The sequence below is a fragment of the Dysidea avara genome, chromosome 1 (genome assembly GCF_963678975.1).
Source record: "Dysidea avara chromosome 1, odDysAvar1.4, whole genome shotgun sequence".
NCBI classification, from domain to species: Eukaryota; Metazoa; Porifera; class Demospongiae; order Dictyoceratida; family Dysideidae; genus Dysidea; species Dysidea avara.
The window spans coordinates 1,374,815-1,396,695 of record NC_089272.1 but is presented as its reverse complement, the minus strand read 5'-3'; the positions used below and the strand labels follow the sequence as shown (position 1 = coordinate 1,396,695).

Here is a 21,881-nt window from a genome sequence, read left to right as displayed (position 1 = left end):
CTTGATGGATTCATACGATAAGGATGCTGTTTGCAGGGAGTATCATCACCTACATCGACATCATGTTGTATGGCTGTGGTTCTACCTGGTGTATCTGGAAACAATATTTTGAACTCTTCCAATAGTGCAACTAATTCCTTTCGCTCATTCAAAGGCAAGTGATTCAGTTTCTCATCCAAGTTGGATAGAACATCGGAATTTGTAAGCCCGAGTTCACCTCGAATGGTGTCCTCCTTAACAGTGCTTTCCATACCAACAGATACAGCTACAGGTTTTGTAGAATGCTGTTTAGCAGATGTCACAGATGGGCTATAGTACTTTTTTAGCATATTTATATTGCACAATTATCTACTAAAGACCAGACATGAAATTAGAACCTTGGTCTGACTGAATAGCCTGTGGGAGACCAAAAAGGGTAAAAACTTAACAAGTGCTTAATTATTGTTTTTGCCTTAATGTTCCTCAGAGGAACAGCTTCAGGAAAACGAGTTGAGGTGCACATAATTGTCAATAAATATTGATTACCTGCCTTAGTCTTAGGCAAAGGGCCAACAAAGTCTATCATGACTTTAGAAAATGGCTCAGTAAATATAAGTATAGGCTTCAGCGGGGCTATAGGATTCTTTTGGTTAGGGTTTCCAACCACTTGGCACACATGACACTCTCTACAAAATTTTCTTACATCACTCCTGATTCCAGGCCAACAAAAATGAAACAGGATTCGACTGCAGGTCTTGCTTACTCCTAAGTGTCCAGCCAGAGGACCAGAATGAGCTAGCTTCATCACTTCCATCCGACAGTTCTGTGGTACTACTATCTGATAGGTTGTTTCCCATTCATCTGATGATGGAACAGTTGGTGATCTCCACTTTCTCATCAGAACTCCATCCTTCATAAAGTACACCACTGGACTATCTCACCTCATGCTCCTCGCCTGCATGTTGTGCAATGGCTCGTAACTCAGGATCTGTTTGCTGATCCTTAATCAACTGTTCTCTAGTCAGTAGTGGGCCAGCATCACTGTTCTCATCACTGGGCAGGTCACTGCCCATCTCTGGAAGCTGCTGTACATCACAAGACATTTGGTTCTCACTACCGGATATTGGGCTCTCACTACTTGACACTGGAACCATCGTAGATTTCTCAGCTTCTATCTGCTTAGCCATGGCTAGGGTGACCGCACAGGCCAGAAAATCCTCTGACATCTCAATACCACTGTCATCTGATACGACACTCAAACAAGGCTTGGGGGATACACATGGATCAGCCATAACATGATCACCAGCTAAGTTATTCCCAAGGATTGGGGGAGATTCCATGGACTGGGAGAAGGCTACAATCCTGACCATCACTGGTCCAGATACCAAGCTTGACTGTAAGTCCACTATGTACAAGGGCACACTCGCCACTCCAGATTTAATCCCTTGGATCAAAACACTGCTGCCTGTAAATGGCTGTTCATTCAGAGGTAAAACATCCTTCACCAATAGTGATTGGCTGGCACCAGTATCTCTCAAAATCTTAATACTACTGGAACCATCCATCCCCACTAGTGATACTCTACCTTCACAAATAAAAGGTTTAAACTCGTTCTCTTCATTAGTCGCTTCTACAGCAGGATATTGAGTCTCCTTGACAACCGGCTTCATAACCACCAAATCTGCCTTCTGGGTCTTCTCTTTCTTTTCTAGAGCCCAACTCTCGGACATGACATGTCCCTTACACTTGCAGTAATGGCAGGTAGGTCCAGGAAATAATCTGTTCCCCTTCTTGGTAACGCCACCTTAATCATTATTCCTCAGGTTATAACGACCCCCTTGACCTTGGCCAGGCCCATTACTGTTCCTACTGGGAGGTAATGAACGGCTCTTTGGGTCTATAGCTTCTAATTTAGGAGAGAAAACTCTTTGGTGCATCAACGTATACTCATCTGCCAAAACAGCAGCTTGCTGGAGTGTCTCGGCTTTGTGCTCATCTAAGTAAGTCTTGACCTCATTAGACAAACAATTCCAAAATTCTTCCACCAATAGCAATTGCCTTAACTTTGCAAAATCTCCACCGACATTCTGGGAAGCACACCATCTGTCAAACAGACGTTCTTTATCCCGAGCAAATTCAACAAAAGTTTGTTTGTTACCCTTTGAAGTGTTTCTAAATTTCTGTCTGTATGCTTTGGAAACAAGCTCATACGCTTTCAAAATAGACTCTTTAACTATTGTGTACCTGGCACTCTGCTCAACAGGAAGGGCTGAATTAATCTCTCTGGCCTTTCCAATTAATACACTTTGTAATAACACTGTCCAGATGTCTTCTGGCCACTTTAGGCTGGCAGCAATTTTCTCGAAATGCATAAAATATTTATCCACCTGTACTTCCTGAAAAGGCGGTACAAAACAAATGTGCTTTCCAGCATCTACAACTGCCTCTGTGTCTACAGGAGTAGCTACTTTACTCTTAGCCTTCTCTAATTCTATCTCTTTGGCCTTGTATTCTATTGCTAGCTCCTTCTACCTTATTTCTAGCTCCCTTAACTTTAGCTGTATCGACTTATCTCTTTCCTGTAGCTCAAGCTTCTTATGCTCTAGAACGTCTTCTCGGCTTGCATTTGCTCTTTCCAGTTCTTCTTCGGACAGGAGCTCCTCCTCGGTTAAATAACTTAAGACTATCTTCTTGAATTCTCCCTTACCCATCGACGACATGACTGACAGCTTATAATGTTGAGCGACTAGCAACAATTCAGCCTTCTTGAGGCTATTAAAGACTTCCAGCTGCGAAACTCTCTACTTCGAACGGCATGTTAATAATAGTATTCGAATTAACTCCAGCAACGAACGCGTAACAGTAAGTAGTTAAACACCAGTGACCAGTAGTGATTAGCAGTCAATTAACTAAGAAATCAACAGCTGTTTACTCCAGTTATCTAATTACCGTAAGAGACGAAAGTTTGGAGGGACTAAAGTTTGGCGAATCAGGCCCTTAAACATTTTGGCGAAAGAAAGTTTGGCGAATTCATCTCTATAGCGGCGCGCGCCAACACATATATCGTATACTCACCTTACCTTGGAAAATATAGTATACGCTATGTCTAGCGGGTAACGTGGTAACACGTGCGGTAGAAGTGACTTGTCTCGTGAAATGGCTATACGCTACTACTTTGTTGTTGATTCAAAGGTGCATGGTTACCACGTGTATAAAGAAATATGGCCAAACCCTATCATTGGAGAAGAATTACCCTGCGAAAGAGAGATTGGAAATACGCACGATCCGTCAGCAGTGGCTGTCAAGAAGCTTATAACAGGAGAGAGGAAGATTGTCGGCCATGTACCAAGAAGAATATCTCCATTGTCTTCGTCGTTCATAAGGGGTGGTGGGAACATAAAATGTGTTGTTACTGGAACGAAGCGTTACTCATCGGATTTACCTCAAGGAGGATTGGAGGTGCCATGTCGGTATACTTTCAGTGTTAATGATGCCAAAAAGTGTGATCAACTGCATAAGCGCATTATTGACTCTTTGTCGAGAACATGCCATGATGAAAGCCCATCAACAGATGTGGTCGAAGCAATAGAGACAAGAATAGATGAGATTGTAGACACCAATGAACCGACAAGCTCTGGAGAGAAAACTACCTTAATCAAAATTGAGCCTGAAGATACATCTAATACTTCAGCAATGTCTAATAGAATATGTCAAGATTCTCATGTTGAAGAGGTTATTGTTCCAGAAGAAGTTGTCTGCTCTCCTCCAAAAAAACAAGCCCGCTTTGATGAGGAGCGACTATTGATGGGAGAAGAATTGAGTGATCGTGAAATAAATTTTGCGCAGCAACTTCTAAAGCAGCAGTTTGGTCATATCAATGGGCTTTGTTCCACTTTGTTACAAGATAAAGATAGGCCTTATAATCTTACCACCACTACGCTATCAAACAGGATACAGATCATCTATTGTCCAAGTCGCAGGCATTGGATAGTGGCAACCACTATAAACTCAAATTGTGATACTGTTAAAGTCTACGATTCCATGTTCCGCTATCTTGATAAGAATTCCCTGATCACTGTTGAGAAATGCTTTACATACAATGGTGAGGTGCCAACAGTGAAGATGATGCAATGCAGGAAACAGGAAGGTACTAAAGATTGCGGTGTTTATGCTGTAGCCTTTGGTGTAGCTCTAGCAATGGGCCATAACCCAAGCAGGCAAAATCTGAAGCAAGATGTGATGAGATCACACCTTGTAACCTGCTTTAAAAATGAGCACTTTTCTTTGTTCCCATGCAAATAACTGAACAATGTATTTCATATACTTTTAACTTTATTTGTAATCACCATTGTTGATAATATATTACACTAATTTAACAAACAGATTAATAGCTCATGAAAGTGGGATTATAGTTTTGTTACTAACATACATCTAAAATGTCCTTCATAAATTTGAAGCCATTACTGACAATGTCTGGTTTTCTAGCGATGTATTCATGCGCAGCTATCATCCATGTTGCTCCCAATGGCTTTAGTATACTCAGACGTAAATCAATAGGACTTCTTTCTTCCTCTCCTTTCAACTGGTTACACACCTGCTTCGAGTACCATTCTTGAAATCTACCTCGTAAAAATTCTTTGACAGGCTTGTTGATACTTATATCAAGGGGCTGCAGACAATCAGTACAATTAGCAGGGATCAAAAGAACATTGATGTTGTTGTTATCTAAGGTGGTAAGAATGTTGGTTGTACACTGGCCTTTAAAATTGTCAAATAGAACTAGAGCAGGATAGTCACAGGATAGCTTCAGCTCTTGTCTTTTTTTCTGCACATATGGTAAGATTATCTTATGTATGTAATCCTTCATTGTAGACTCGTTACACCAATGGTTATCAGTGTAAGTAACATCCCAACCACTTGGAAAGCTTACTTTTGGGATACAGCGACGTGTTTTGCCCTCATAAACTAACTGAGGAGGTAGGAACTCGCCACTCATAGTGCCAGCTAAAACAGCGGTAATTTGCCTCTTATCATCTTTCCCTGCTATCTCGACTCTTCTAGCTCCCTCCTCCTCCATGGTCCATGATGAAGTGGGCACATATTGAATTGCTGTTTGGTCCCAATTAATCACTAGGGCAGGAGGAATTTCATCCATGGACACAACATTTTGTATATCCAACAGGAATCCTTCTTTTATGCGATCAAAATTCTCAACGTCAACTTTGGCCTTGCTACTGACTCTTCTTTTCACCATCCCCATACGATGTAGCAAGCTCTTTGCCCATGATTTGGTTAGCTCAATACCTGTTTCATTGACACGAATCCCATTTTCATCATATGCCAACAAGTTTGCATCTATACTTTTTATGACTCCTTCTGCTGCAGCTATTGCAACAACAGTGTTAACTACCGACCCCTTCTTTCGCAAGAACTTCAAATATTCTTTCACTTGTTGATCGATGTCTTCACCAACCAGCAGTGGTCTTCCCATTTTTTTATTAGGTAGCTCCTTTAGTTCATCAGCATTATCACATCGCACCCGTTTTTTCAGGTTTTCTCTATAGGCGTCTTTAAACCTCCTTACCGAGGTTTCCTTTAACTCGGGTAGGTCTGGAAAAGTCGCCTTGTAATAACGCAGTGCGTTAGTAGTTCCATGCTCACTAGCTCTCTTTCCAATTTGGAACTTCTGGGCTGGAGTTAAATGGAGATACGGCCCTCTTGAACTGCCTTGAGAGGCGATCGCTGAACGAACCGCGACATTGGCAGAAACAATAGTTAACCGAGGAATCCCAACTTCCTTATTCAAGGGTCCATCTGGACGAGGTAATTGATCATCAATAGTTTTGAGCTTCTCTTTAAGCTTAAAGTAATTCAGAATAGACATCGCTGACACCTCAACTAGCCGGCTAACACGTGTTCACACCCGCAGCTGGCACTTGGCTAAAATTGGCGAATTAAAGTTTGGCGAATTTTACGAATTCGCCAAATTCGCCAAACTTTAGTCCCTCCAAACTTTCGTCTCTTACGGTAGTGTCCGCTACATGTGATAATCTTCTTGCCAATCACAAGCAATCTACAGGAACCAATAAACACGAAGAGCAACAGAAAACAAAATATTCTAATACTGAAACGGTCACTTCTACCTGATTGCTCTATTAGAGTTATTGACTGTTCTATTAGAGTATATCGATCTTTATCTCAGCAAAGCCTTTTCACACATAGGTTTCAGCATAGATCAGTAATTTTGCTGGTAGTTAGCTTATTAGTGTTATAATTGATGCTTTTAGGCGTCCACTGTGCTAGTAAAATAAGCAAATACAAATGAACGTTATTTTATTCTCACTCGTGATAAGAATCAGTATCTGCAACAACATAATGGCCGATTCCAATAATTCATGAAAACAGCAGTATCGGCCCGATACTGATACCAATACTAGAATCGGTGCAGCCCTAACAATAACTTGAGTCATGTGTCACAACCAGGTGGATTGTCAGAGCATAACCATTAAAGGATTACATAGCAATTGTTACCAGGTGCCTGTTTAATCATCTGACAAGCTGTCGTGTAGCCGAGAAAACATTTCAGACTATATTCTACCAGCCTAACTATCGATGTACAAGCCAAAATTGTGCCGTTTCGTATACATTGGCCTTTTAATTACTGTACAGTTAGGCCACTTATTGTTAATTTTATGTTTCAGATCAGGAAATTTGCTGTATGGCAAGGCGGGAGGGAGGTTCATTATTCATTATTCATTATTTATACCATGTATTTTAAAAGACAATAATTGTGTCATACATAAAACATATAAAATTGTACAATGTACATTCATAGACCTATATTAATGAAAGTTTAGTTCGCTTTAATACAGGGTCTTTCGACTTCTTACTAGAGGTGCAGATGGGATATGAGTTTCCTACGGTGTGCAAGTTGTTGGTACAACTACAGTAGTAGCAGACTTGATCATTACATCCTGATGAGTAGTACAATTTCTCCATAGGGTCATAGCATCTTAAATCTCGTACATGTACATTTGAAAGTTTACCAGTCAAGTGAAGGTCTGCTAACAAGGCACCACAAGTGTAAGACAATCCAGTTCTGAACTGTTTTTCCACTTGCATCCTTTGGCTGCAAGGAATGAAAGAACGTCGTTTCTAAGTTTTTCTTTTCCATTTCGAGGATTTGGGTTAACATCTGGTAACTGTTTACTGCAGAGTTCGGCTTGTGCTGCCATCATGATTTGAAACGCATTTCTGCACTGACCATTCGACTGAATCACCGTTGACGTCACTGTTGTCACACCAGATTCACTAGCAGATCGATCGCGCATGTAGTACTTGATAAATTGGCCAAAGGTAGGAGTAACCTCAGTAATTTGTAGATCAGGATCCACCAAATCTAACAGGTCCTTTCTTTTACCAATAAAAACTTCTGCAATGCTTCCTACTGTTCCATCATGTCGTGGCGCCATTTCGTCTTGGAAATAACTTCAGTGAAAAAGGAACGAAAAGTAGCAGAAGGAGGATGAATTTTGGCAATTTGCCAAGGCAACAAAGTACTGTTTGTCGACTTGCAGAACACAATAACATTTACGATATTCGAAGCCATGCCTACTAGCTAACTGAATAACTCGCACGAAAGCATTACAAAAAGTTTTAAATACAAAAAATAATGGAAAATTAGACATGACATCACAATAATGACTAAATTTAGGCGGTGCAGCAAAGAAATGCGGGAGGGGGATCTGAAACATAAAATTAACAATAAGTGGCCTTATGTGATCATTTCACAGAATGGAAAAATAATATGTAGGTCGAATGGCTTTGATACCATTGGTCCATATATATGATGTACATTACCAAGTGCCATACAAGTATATTCTGAAGGTGCTCTGTATATCAATGAAATTGAGGACTGTATTACATACTCTAATAGAGCATTAATTCACTGAAGTTGCAAAACTTTACATAACTTTTCTTTGATCTTGACTTATTCAAAAAACGCATATTATAATTAATTCATTTTTTTGTGTACTTTTAGCTGCAACATATGTCTTTAACTATTGTGAGTTTAAAGTTGGGATGAACTTTACTTCATGAGTTATGTTTGATACTACAGTATATCGTTGTTCTTATAGTTCATTTGGAAATACATTTTCAATAGTTATCAAACACCAGCACTTCTGTATGCATTAATCAGTTGAACTGTTACACTTCTTCCATGTCTTAAGTTGGTCATTATGTAGAATACTTACTCTCTTGTTTTGCGGTGTATGTACAACCTGTGACAGTTCTAGGATCAAGTTGTTAGATATTTTTTTTAGGAACAGACAAAACATGTTGCTTTAAAGGGTTAGATTTATCTAAAAGCATGACATGGACCCTGAGGGTTCAGAAAGTTAACTATTATTTTTCTGCTCTCTTCCACTCAAAGTATACAGGCAACCCACCACTGATTATTCTCCACCACAGTGACAAATCCATTGATTTCCTCTAATGTTAACTCTGTTGTTTCAGATAATGTAACCCTCCCCTCTTTCTGGGTATCAGAGTTTAAATATACCTTTGTAGATATGGTGTTTTTAGAAATAGGAATAAAACAATGAAGCTTTTGTGTCCCTAAGATGGTTCTGTACTTCTAAAACCTACCTTATAAAAAAAGCTTATGCTGTTTCAGATGTACAATAAGAGAAAAATACATTGAGATATTTCAGAAGTTCATTCATACAGTAGCCATGTCATTGTTATTTTTGTGGTCATATGGTCGCTGAAGGCTGGTTCGTGCCTCCTAGACCATCACTAGGACCCTCGTCATGTGATGTTGCAAAGAAATTCCATTCAGCATCAATTCCAAAGTCAGCTTTGTGGTGACATAAATTTAAATAGTTTTTATGATTTTATACTGTGCAGCTGGTCTATCAGAAAACTAAAGAATTTTCTGAAGACAAATTTTGTCAAAAAAACTGTTGGATAAACACCAAAGTTTGGAAGCCATTGTTTTGAAAGTTACACATGGCATCATCATCATTTGTGTGTTGTATGTGCCTTCAAATACCAACTTCATCGTGAAACCTTACTTGAATGCTTATCTACTTTATCCTGTCATAAACACCTTTTGATACTAGGAGATGTCAACTTACCTGATGTGGTTTGGGAAAACTATCAAGGTTACTCAGGTTTCTCTTCTAATATTTGTGATAAAGTCTTTGAATTAAATTTGGAGCAGTTGGTTGATAAACCAACATCATATTAATGGCAACATCCTAGATGTTGTTTTTTTCCATCAATCAATCAATAGTCTCTGAGGTACACCCTCAAGGTCTCTCATTAAATCACTTTATTATCACTTTTAGTGTGCCACCATTAGTTCATAATGAGGAACAGCGAGTCTCCTATGTCGCTCACAATTACTCGAAAGCTGACTGGGAAGGTATTTATAACTTTGTGTTGAATTGCAATATTCATGAATATTATCATCGAAGTGATGTTGAAACAGTATGGTCCACATTTCTAAATTTATGCTGCTATTCAAACTTTAGTTCCACAGTTCACTGTTAAGAGAAACCCAGCATCCCTAATGGTTCACCTCAACCATCAAACATTGTCTCAACTGTGTCCACTCTCTAAGAAGAACGTTAAAAATTACCCAACAAATAATTTAAAGCAAAAGTTACAAGCCAAAGAAGATTTCCTTAAAGCTTCGATAACTGAAGCTAAGAGTATTTATTAATTGACAACTATGCTAACTCTAATAACAAGTACACCAAAAAAATTTGGAATTTTCAACTAGAGTAGAAACCATAGCACATTGATAAAAGTACTGAAACAAACTGCATGGTATTACGTATATCATAGTAAGTGTTATATCCCTACTGTGCTTTCTGTTACAGTAGGGATATAACACTTCTCATATGATTTAATATCATGCACTATATACTCCAGCTTGTTTCAGTACTTTTTTTATCGATGTGCTATGGTCCCTACTCTAGTTGAAATTTTTCAATTTTGTGTGTACTTGTTTGTTAACTTTTTTTGTAAATAATTATTATGACTAATGAACCCATGCATACCACATCAAAAGAAAGAAATGGTGCCGCTTACCCCATTTATATCAATTATCATCTGAAAAGTGAAATATATCCATTGCACTTCATTGTCAGCTGTGGTAGACCCATTACACAGCATTAAAAACCAAGAGTTGTTTGAAAAGCATCCCTGCAATCCATGCATACCACACATCAAAAGAAAGAAATGGGCACCCCCCAGTTATATAAATTATCTGAAAAGTGAAGTATCCATTACGCTTCATTGTTAACTATGTTCAATCCGTTACACAGCAGTATGAATCAAAAACTGTTCGAAAAGCACCTCTTCAATTAAAGTAACCACTATGAAAAATACAGACGATTTCTGTTGTAAAAGGAAGCCACCCTGTGCTACCGCCAAATCGACACTTTTCTCTGTCAGCAAAGATGAATGAGACACAAAGGAGAACACTGGTAAGCCCATGAAGATTGCATTGTGTGTACTGTGGTATGCCAAAAGGCACCTCTCAGGCCAAAGCGATGTCGAACAGTGAAAAAATAAAGCCCGTAGCCTTAACCATTGTTGAGTTATGCTTGTACAAAGGCATCGGTCAGTTACTCAGCCAGTACTACTCAGTCAGTAAAAATTCCGTTAAATAATTTTTTTTTTAAATTCTGTAGCAACTTGTTTAAAAAGCATTTTGAAAGCTTGTTTGGACTTTGTTTTGTCTAACCAATACTACCTCATCGTCATCTCGAAAAAGTGAGGCTGGTTTTGGGTGGGCCACGCCTACTCCTTTGTGGTCCCTACTATACAGTACTATCATACTGTATGATTTGCAATAACCAAACTGCACAGCTCTACACCGAATGCACACAAAGTTATGATGGTTTAAATGATGGAGTATAATTTATAGTTTCAAATGTTGCCAACAATTATCTTGTCATATCTCAGAGGTGAGTAATCAAAATAGACCAAAATTTGGTCTGATGTGGTTTCTCTATGAACCCAAATTGCATGCCAATTTTCAAGGAAATTTCAATGGGCGTTAATTTTTTTTGTTGATTTGGAATGGAATGACTCTATATGGTGATAGTAGTATCAATAAATTCGTAACTTGTTAAACTAATCTGTTGTTGATGGCCGCACTCTTTTTCACAAGAATACTGTTTTTTTTTTGTTTTTTTTGTTTTTTCATCACAAAAGTTGGTGACTATCAAGACTCACAGTAGCGAGTCACGTGGCCAATGGGCGCATGACTACCGTGAGTTATTTACACGAACGACTAACTCTAATAAAATGCACACCAAAAACCTACCTTTAAAACTATACTTTTGTAAAAAAAAGCCTTATGATACAACAAAACCTTTGGTATATTGTTATATAAGCGTATTACTAAGTAAGTAATCCCTGTTATATTTTAGTAACATCACATGACATTTTGCTGAAAACGTCGTATTCTTCTCCTTCTCCTCTCGTTAGCACGAGCCGCCCTTTTTTTACTCATATCTTAGACTGTGATAGTTCTACAGCCTTGGATTTGCTATCACAAGTTCTTTGGCTAGTTAAGTTTCTTCAGTACAAATCTTGGAACTCCACCTCTCTTGCAAGAGCCACCATAAGCGATTTTCTTCAAAGTTTGATTCATTCACTCTTGCACTTCATGGGACAATCTTTGATATGTAATTAAACATATGGAGTAGTTTCACTCAATTATGACCTGCCGCTTTTCTGGGACGTGGTGTGTTAATTTCCATACGTGCGCTCACAGGATAATAACTTTGTCTACGCTAATTGCTGATTTAATTATTTTGCGGTCTTTTAGAACCCTATCTTAAATTAAGACACCTGTAACTACAATAGCGTGTATTTACAGTCAGTGAACTTGGTGCAAATTCGGCTGTAAACATCAACGCTAGGTGAAGTGTAGTAACCTCAATGAACTTGCTATCGCCATGCTATTCTCATAAGTGTTTGTTGTTCAGTTGTTATTTAATAATGGGTCTGAAGTAGCTAACGCAGCCCACAATACAGCTTTGTTTGTGCATTTCAAGGGACAATCCAGTATAATAAGAAGTTTGGGGCACATTCTCACCTGCCAGGAAATGGCCTTTACTCTATCTGTTCACTGATGATTTTAATGGTGCCTAGAAGCCATACCGTGACCCACCTACTGAGGTTGCAACACTGACAAGTACCTATCTACTTGTACCAAACTACATTCCTTGGTTTTGCCACTTCATGTCCCAATCTATGATGTAGTACACACAATAACTGTTGAAGCTGTTGTGATATCCAAAGGTGGCTTGTATGAAACTAGCTATTTGCTTTATACATTAATTTTTTTGGTCTTGCTCAGTGACAAAAATGTGTGATATCCTAAAACAAAAACAGCCTTGGGGCTGTAAAAAAGGGTGCTGCCAAGCAAAGTAGGATCAATCAAACAAGCTTATTCAACATGACTGGTAAGAACAAGGACTGATATCAAGTTGCGGCCAAGTGAATGCAGTATTACCCATTCTCCTTGTATTTAGCTATAGCTATATAATAAAACTAGAGCAAATACACATGCAACTGTTATTAAATTGTCATTTGACCGTTTTTTTGTTTTTTTTGTAGTGCGTGATTTTTAAAAGAGAATGGGTAATACTGCATTCACTTGGCCACAACTTGATATCAGTCCTTGTTCTTACCAATTGTTTAATAGATTGATCAGGGTAATATTCCAATCTATTTGGCCGCAACTTGATATCAGTCCTTGTTCTTACCAGTCATGTTGAATAAGCTTGTTTGATTGATCCTACTTTGCTTGGCAGCACCCTTTTTTTACAGCCCCAAGGCTTTTTTGTTTTAGTTAATTTTTATCTTAGTGCTTTTTTATTTTGATGACATAACTATACACTTATCCAATCAACTGCTACGATCTCTAATCATGTGCCTTCGGCACTTATAAGCTCCTGCTATATCAGTATAGTATATGCCTGTCTCTGGGAAAACCAGTCTTATTGTTTATTTGAAAGTATTGAGAACTATTTAAGTATTCAGAGTGCTATAGCTTACCAATAGCTGAAGCTAGACATACAAATTTTTAAACATTCTATACCAATGTGTTACCTTTCACCAAATTTCCCTTTGCTTTGATCTGATGATTTTTTTGAGGTTAAATGTATCAAGTATGTTTCAATCAAACTGGCAGGTGAAATGACAGGAGGGTAAAGTACTGTTTTCAGAATTAAAGGGGAACAAGTATAGACAAAGTTAAGGGTATCAAGGGCTCAATTTTTTTTAACACAAAAGGAAATCTGCAGTATAGGACTTTATCCACCCCATTTTCCATCATAACCTTGTACAGCTGGCCACTGGGCTGCAAACCAAAAAAAAAACAGTCAACTTTGCTTGGTTTTGGCAGTGAGAGTTAATGGTGTATTCGTGTATTGTGTTCATGGTGAAAAATCTAACTGGCTATCACTGTATTTATATCTGACTGGATCTGGTTATCCCAGATCCAGTCACACATAAATAAGGTAGAGATTAAATTAGGGGTGGGCAGTATACCGGTATTTAGTTGTTGTGCAATATATTTTTAAAACCGATTAACTAAATATTTAACATTTAAAAATACCGCATACCGATATACCTAGAATACCGGAAATAACCGGTTCTCGAATGGTATACGTATTATTCCAGCTGGTGCTAGTTGCTTGTATGGTATGGCAGAACTTGTTAATAAAACCGGAACGAAGAGTGTAGCATGGGATTATTTCGGTTTAGAGAAAGGTGCTGATGGGAGAGTGGTTGACGATGGAAGTGCCGTTTGTCGTCTTTGTCGTAAACGCGTGTTGGCTAAACATGGAAACACTTCGAATTTGTTTTCACATTTAAAGAATAATCACTCAACAGTGTACAAAGAGGCTATGGACGCAGTGAAAGCTAAGGAGGACTCCACTGAACGACGAGCAAGATGCGTTCCACCGGTTAATCAACCTACTTATCAAGAAGCGATGGTCCGCTTACAGCCATACGATCGGAAGGGAAAGAAATGGAAGGAACTAAGCGATTCTATTACTTATTTCATAGCCAAAGACTGCTTACCTATTAACACCGTCGAAGGTGCTGGCTTTAGAAAAATGGTTAAAACTTTTGATTCACGCTACGACATTCCAAGTCACAATCATATTTCAAGAATAGCTTTACCAAGCCTCCATGCCACCGTGAAGCAGCAAGTTAAGCAAGAAATTAGCTCAATAAGCCATTTGTCATCAACAACAGATATGTGGTCAAGTGTGGGGATGGTACCTTATATCAGCTACACCATACACTACATCAATGATGAATGGCAGCTGTGTAATAAGTGCTTACAGACCCAATACTTACCTGAGGATCACACAGGAGCTAATTTGGCAGAAGCAATGAAAGCAGCATTGGAGACTTGGAGCTTGGATGTTGCTAACCAAATTTGCATTACAACAGACAATGGTAGCAACATCATTTCTGCTGCGAGGATCTTGGACTGGCTAAGGCTTCCCTGTTTTGGCCACAACTTACACCTTGCTGTCACTAAAGCTGTGCAAGATGACAGTCGATGCAGTCGGGCACTTGGTGTGTGTAGGAAAATTGTCAGTTCTTTTTCAATGAGCTGGAAGAGGAAAAGGGAACTGACAAAAGCTCAGATTAACATGGATGTCAAGCAGCATTCCTTAGTTGCAGTAAGTAAGGCAAACATGTGAAGTATGTTTCAATGTTTGTACAAACATGTTTGTACAAATTAAAAAATGAAATATTTCTCTTACCTGTAGGACTGCCCTACCAGGTGGGGTTCAATGTCAAAAATGGTATCAAGAATTTTGGAACAGAAGGAGCCTATCAGATTAGTGCTGAGCAGTGACCGCACTACTAGCCATCTGGTACCTACTTGGCAGGACCTTGATGTTCTGGAATCAATTGATAGTGCAGTCTCACCACTGTCTGGCTTGACAGACATCTTATCAGGGGAGCAGTATGCTACAGTGTCAGCTGTCATCCCAATGCTGTATTTGTTGGAAAGTGACTTGCTGAAGGAAGGTGCTGAAGATACAGCGTTAACTAGGAATATCAAGCATCGTATTGTTGATGACATCAAAGGCCGCTATAGCAGATTAAATGACACCGTGAATGAAATTCTTCAAGTAGCTACATTCTTAGATCCTCACTTCAAGGTAAAATACTTTGAACATGTGCAAGAAGTTGAGTTGATGTCCATTAAGCAGAAAGTGACTGATGATGCTTTGGAAGTTTGCCGCGAACTACAAGAAGTACAGCAGAATAGTTCTAGAGCAGAATCATCTAGAACACAAGAAGTTGCACACTCTTTTCTCCAGCCATCAGCCCCAAGAAGAAACGTAACCTTGGAACTTTGTTCAAGGACTTTGAGTTTAGGATTAGAGAACAAGAACAAGAGCACGCTTCCCCTGTCAATCAAGAAGAGCAGCATAGACAGATCGTGATGAAGGAAATAGATGGATATCTGTCAGGACACAGGCTAGATTTTGAAGAGGATCCACTGATGTGGTGGAAAAGGCAGCAGTTTAACTTTCCAGCACTTGCAAAGCTTGCACAAAAGTATTTGTGTGTTTGTGCCACCAGTTTGGCATCAGAGAGGCTGTTTAGCACAGCAGGAAATGTTGTCTCACCGTTCAGAGCTACTATGAAACCTGACAAGGTTGATATGCTAGTCTTTTTATCAAAAAACTTGTAAGTTTTTCGGCATCTATAAAAGTATTAGCTTTTTATTGTACAACTTTTTGATGATGAAAGACTAGCTTATCAACCTTATAGAACTCATCAAGACAAATAATATTGTTAATTGTGATTGTATACAGTTTACAGTATGACATTATAATTGTGAATAATTAAAACTTGTTCAACTGCATTCTAAATCCTAAAAAGAAAAAGAAACACAGTTAAACATTAATTGTGGATAATAGTCAGTATCTTGCTTGTACATATTTAGTAGGTATTTAGTAATACCGCAATATTTATAATCAAAATACCGTGGTATGATATTGATCAATACCGCCCACCCCTAGATTAAATATGAGATATTGGAATACTTCCAATATGTGACTGGATCTGCGAAGAGGGATCTTAAAGCTTTTCCGATTTCTAAGTTTGACTGATAACTTCTAACCTATTACCATAAACTTACACCTGGTATGTTAGGGTATAATGTGACCAAAATTCAGGATGGTACTGTATAAGTCAAGCTATAGGTTACCTGTAATTGAAAAGGCTACAGGACCTCTTTTCACAGATCTGGTTAATAATATGTATTTCATTTTAATGAGTGTTTCTGTAGCAATTATTAATGCATTATAATGTCAAACAGATTTTGCTAAAACCAAATGTCAAGCCATTTATAGTTTGTATGTATATACGTAGCCTATGGGTTGTATTGTAGTTCAGTGCAATATCTAAGTTCGCTTTAAAATTTATAAGCATTTGGTTTATTCCAAGTATTGTCTATAGCAATGATTCCAACAGTTTTGTTATACCTGCTAATTCTAATTTTCACTATTGGAAACTGCAGTTCAACTGATAATTCACAGCAAATGTTTCCACCCAACATTGATGTGAATAGTAAATGTCAAGCAGCAATTCAGAGACTGTCAACACTTCAAGCAACACATCCCCAGTTAATGGCACAGTATTGGGACTCCTGGGGTAAGCCAAGTGATGGTATGGTATATGGCCACACTGCCTTTCTTGGATACTATGATGAGTGTATGGATTTGAAGAAAACAGTGGTGGGTGAAACAAACTATTGTATATACACAATGCAAATGAACATCTCTGTATTTTATGACCCATCAGAGTCTCAAGTGTGTTATTCTTCAGACTGTCCTGTACCATTAAATATTAGCATGTCCAGCAGTGACATTGAGGTTGGAGTATGTTATCCTTCAGCATGTTCTCCAAATGAATTTGCATTGGTGTTGTCAATGATGAATATTATCACTTAGTAGTATACAGTTAACCAGTACTGGTAATTCCCCTGCATTCTGTCCACAAACTGATGAAGAATTTGATGCAGGTTCAATATGTCTCATAATGATTTGTGGAATTTTGATAGGCTTTGTAATACTAGGAACCTGTTTAGATTTTCTTTGGCAATTGTATTCATTATATAACCTAGAAGGTTGCAATAAAATTGAAAATGAACCAGAAAAATCCAGTACTCAACTGTGTTTTAGAAATTTCAGTTTGGCATTTTCTTTGTATGAAACAGTTCCTAATCTTTTTTCTACAAAGCAGTCAACTTCAGCAGTTAAGGCAGTAGGTTGCTTGAAATTGTTATCAAACTTTTGTATCATTGGATCTCATATTTACATATGTGTTTCATTCTTCTATCCAAAGCTGAGTCAAAACACACCACAGTACCTTGATATTAATGTCTTTTCTTCTAAAATATTCAATCAGCTGTTTATGAACACGACTTTTGCAGTGGATACATTCTTGGTTGTAAGTGCTACACTGTCATCTTATCTAACATTCAAAGACATTGAGAAACATAAGAAATTTAGACTATTGTACTTTTACCTGAATCGATACTTTCGTTTGGCACCACTGCTTTACTTGGCCACTTTTGTGAATTACAAATTGTTTGTGCATTTTTCACAAGGTCCCATGTGGCATTTGCAAGATTCAATAGCCTGCCACTCAAGCTGGTGGCATAATTTACTCTTTATTAACAGCCAACTTTCTCCTAGAGATATTTGCCTTAACCCTACTTGGTTTATTGGTACTGATGTGCAGCTCTTTATTTTCTCCCCAATATTTATTTTGAGTCTATATTATGCACCATTAATAGGAATAGTTCTTATTTGTATTTGCATAGCTGGATGTACAGCTACTATTGGAATTGTCACTATCAAAAATGATTACTGGGCTGCTGTATATGCCAGACCCCACTGTGAAGACCAGGTGCAAGGGTTACAACATCAACCATTCTTCAGAGCTAATCCATATTTAATTGGTATTATGTTAGGCTACATTCTTTACAGAAAATACAGCATAGCCAATCTGCCAATTAAATCTTCTTTGAAGTATTTAATATGCATGTATTCTTGGCTTTTAGCTGTGTATATATGTCGGACAACCTTGTTTGGAACTATTGAAGACTTTAATGGCACTCATCTTTTTACCCAATGGGAGAATGTAACTTTCTTAATGTTTTCAGGATTAGCTTGGAGTATTGGCATTTCCATTGTAATCTTTTTTTGTAACACTGGCTGTGCAGGAGCAGTGAATAGTGTTCTGTCTTGGCCTGGATGGGATCCACTAGTCCGGTTGTCTTATGGAGCATACTTATTTCATTTGATCATTATCTATTACATAATGGGAACACTTCAGACAAGTTTGATATTTACAGATACTGTGTTCAACATGTTGTGGATATTCACTGTGGTAGTGTCATACAGCTTATCTGTGCTGTTTGCAATTGTTGTTGAAATACCTATATCAAAAGTGACATCACTGTGCTTTACACTAGCTGGAATGGAACCTCGTCGTAAATGACTTAATGACCGTACGCATTTATTCTATATTTAACTAGATGGATTCTACGATGTTCACTGTATGTATAGTATTTCATAGTTTACTGCTTTATTGTGGTTATACATATTTGCAGTATCTCAGAGCACACTTATAAATAGTAGTTTTAAACACAAATGTAACTGAGAAATCCATAATCTGAGTTCACGATGCCATAAAACAAAAACTAAAAAGAAAAATCACAAAACCCATACTACCAATTTTAGGCAAGTCTATCTTCTTCCAGAAATTTTCAACTATGTGACAGAAGATACGTTTTTTAAAAACCCTATGGAAATCACAAAATAGTATTGCTGTAACTTTCTTTAAAACATTCTGGTATATACTGCTAAAATGTTGGGCCCAATGAGAGCTTTCATCACTTACAAAAATTATTTCCAAACTCAAAACTATATACGAAAAAACTAAAAACCATAAAATCAATTGTGGTTTTTGCCATCGTAACCTGTGTACAAATAGGTACAGATATATGAGGATACAAAACAGAATTAGATATATATCTAGTGTAGATCTGAAGTGATAAATAAAAACATGAAATTAGCTTTTTGGTAGTTTATGTCCGGTTGCACTACTATTCCTAATAATAATAAACAGAGAAACATAATCAAGAGGTAGAATTGTATCAAAGTAAGAATGCAGGAAATATGCCCAAATAATGCACGTATCGATGTCATGTTCCACCCCCTGGGTAGGGTGGGGAAACAGGGGATTTGGCAAAGTCTAGTGTCAAATTCCATAGTACTGGGGCTAAGAAGCTTGTCAAAACCAAACTTTGTCTCCACCTCAAAAGAGGGATTTATTATATGGGTTTGATTTATACCTAGTAAAATAATTTTTGGTTTATCAAACTGCCATGTCAAATTAAAGCCCCAGGGGTGGGGCAAGATAATGGATGTCAAATCCCCAGTAGGTGTATGGAGACCAACAACAAAAAATGTGAGTCCTCGGACAACATGCGACCGTAAATAGGACCACGAATGGAACCAATGTGGGCATGGCAAGGAAAGGGAAAACAATACATAAGATACAACTGATATAAGCAGCTACTTAACCTAATGAGTGTTCCACTCCTTACAATCTTTTGCCAGAAAATGTTTCTAGAAGCTAGTTGGCAGAGGCAGCATTGTCTAGACATTTCAAAAGACTTGATGTACTCAACTCAGGATGAACAAAATTCATAATGATATACTCTAATAGAGCAGTCACTTACTGTAATAGAACAATCAGCGTGGAATAGTTCATTATACTAGTCACTAAGCATCTTGCTACTGTAGCAAAATTAACTTTTCTGATGAATCGAAACAGCTAGATTTCGCAGTTTTTACTGTTTCAAAATCTTGCTGTAATATTTAATTACCAGTGAATAAAAATTTTGGGGTAATATTAAAAAAATGTAAATAGCTTTAATTATTTCCGTGCAAAACATAAAAATTTCGTGTAAAAATATTTTTGTATGATTTACGTGAATGACTGCTCTATTAGAGTAGTTTGATCTTAGTAAAAATTTTCGTGTAAGAAATTTTCATACAAATTTTGCATACGAAAATTATTGAACAACGAAAATAAAGCTAATTAAGATATGACACTTCTTTGGAGAAATTCTGAATAGACTAATGATGAAAATTTTGAGCATAATTCCCACAAGCATGTATAAAAGGGTAGCAAAGACTCTCAACTTATAGTATAATCCCAGCACATGAAGTATAATCAATATTAAATTGTCTTCATGGCATGTATGCATAATAATTATGTAGTCTAATGTACTTCAGTTTTAATACTCACTGTGAAGTATGGTGACTGGTACAAGTTTCACTTCACACTGTAAATTCAAATAGGTATATAAATGACCCAAATTTTGGGTACCAATTGATTTTTTGGTAGTGATGATCCAAGGATGTACTTGTTTACTTTAACTAGTATTACCCAGATGTCGCATGGTCTCTTCTAGTGTTGTACCGATATCCAAATTAACCGATTATTCCGATATCCGATATTAAGACACAGGATCAGCCGATACCAAATGACCAATCCGATATACACTAATAGCATTAACACTCATCCTCATCATTATTAAATGACTCATATTTTAGTGACATAATCATTGCATTAATATACAGCTCATTCTAGGCTAACATCAAGGGCATATCTCCCACATTATAATTATACTCTTTGCTATAAAATGGAAAGTTAGATATATACCACAAGTAAAGTTACTCATGGTAAACAGGTTTTAAGAATATTTTACTACTGCTATACAGCTGAGACAAGTGACTGGTACTACATAGAAACCTAAAACATCAGTTTACTGTTGGGCATGGCTTATAACCTGACAGTTTTATTATGGGAATGGCTTGTAGTCACTGCTAAACCATCAACACATAACTTAATTAATTGCCAAATAACTTATGTCTAGCCTCCCCCATATCATTATGCTACACAGCGCAGTGGAGATTAACATCGGCTTTGATTTAATTAAGACCGATTAATCAGCTAGTAGCCAATATTGACCTGATACCAATTATTGAACTGATTATCAGTGCAGCACTAGTCTCTTCAACCTCTAGCTAAGTGTTTGAAATAGCCTTGCCATCATGGTTATTTTAACCATCCATTGTAAAATTAACTCTTGTCATAAAATATTTGTTTGTTTGTTTTTACAATAATTAACGAGTCAGTTATTACTAGTAATAACATACATTAATCTATCTGTGACACATATTCACAATAATTGTTACATACTGTATTTTAATACTTTAAACATACCTGATTTTATAAAGTTTTCAAATTGTATATAAAACCTCCTCTCACTTTTGATTGTGGGATATAAAGTTAGCTAACAATAAATTAGTGTTGCACCGCTACCCAAATTAGCCAACTGCCAATAATTATTAAGCAACAGAATTAACCGATATCGATCCGATATACACTAATAACACTAACACTCATCCTCATCATTATTAAATGACTCATATTAGTGACATATTCATTGATATACAGTTCATTCTAGGCTATAATGTAAAGTTAGATATACCACAAATAAAAGTTACTCATGGTGAACATATTTTGTTGAGTAAATACACTTTTGGTTTTTTTTTGTACACTATGTGACACACTATTATTGTATATTTATTTTTAGCACACCTTTTTAGTAGTTGTACAGTTTGGTTTTTGGTCATTGCATTTATAGCACACCTTGGTCTTGTAAGTTTTCATCATGCATTAGGTAATAATACAGCTTCAGGTGTGAAGTGTTAGTATAACTTACTTTTTGTATATTGTTCTATTGT

At 37.4% G+C, this 21,881-nt stretch overlaps 2 protein-coding genes across 2 annotated transcripts in view; both read left to right on the top strand.

The window, feature by feature from the left end:
• The window catches only part of LOC136252321 (uncharacterized), a 300,257-nt gene that overhangs the window by 144,573 nt on the left and 133,803 nt on the right, over positions 1 to 21,881 (top strand). The window lies entirely within an intron of this gene.
• Positions 13,700 to 16,160, top strand: LOC136241473 (E3 SUMO-protein ligase ZBED1-like). Its single transcript, XM_066032693.1, has 4 exons — positions 13,700 to 14,711; positions 14,802 to 15,309; positions 15,363 to 15,703; positions 16,071 to 16,160. Exons 1-4 carry the CDS (start codon positions 13,716 to 13,718, stop codon positions 16,158 to 16,160), a joined length of 1,935 nt encoding a protein of 644 aa, XP_065888765.1. The 5' UTR covers positions 13,700 to 13,715.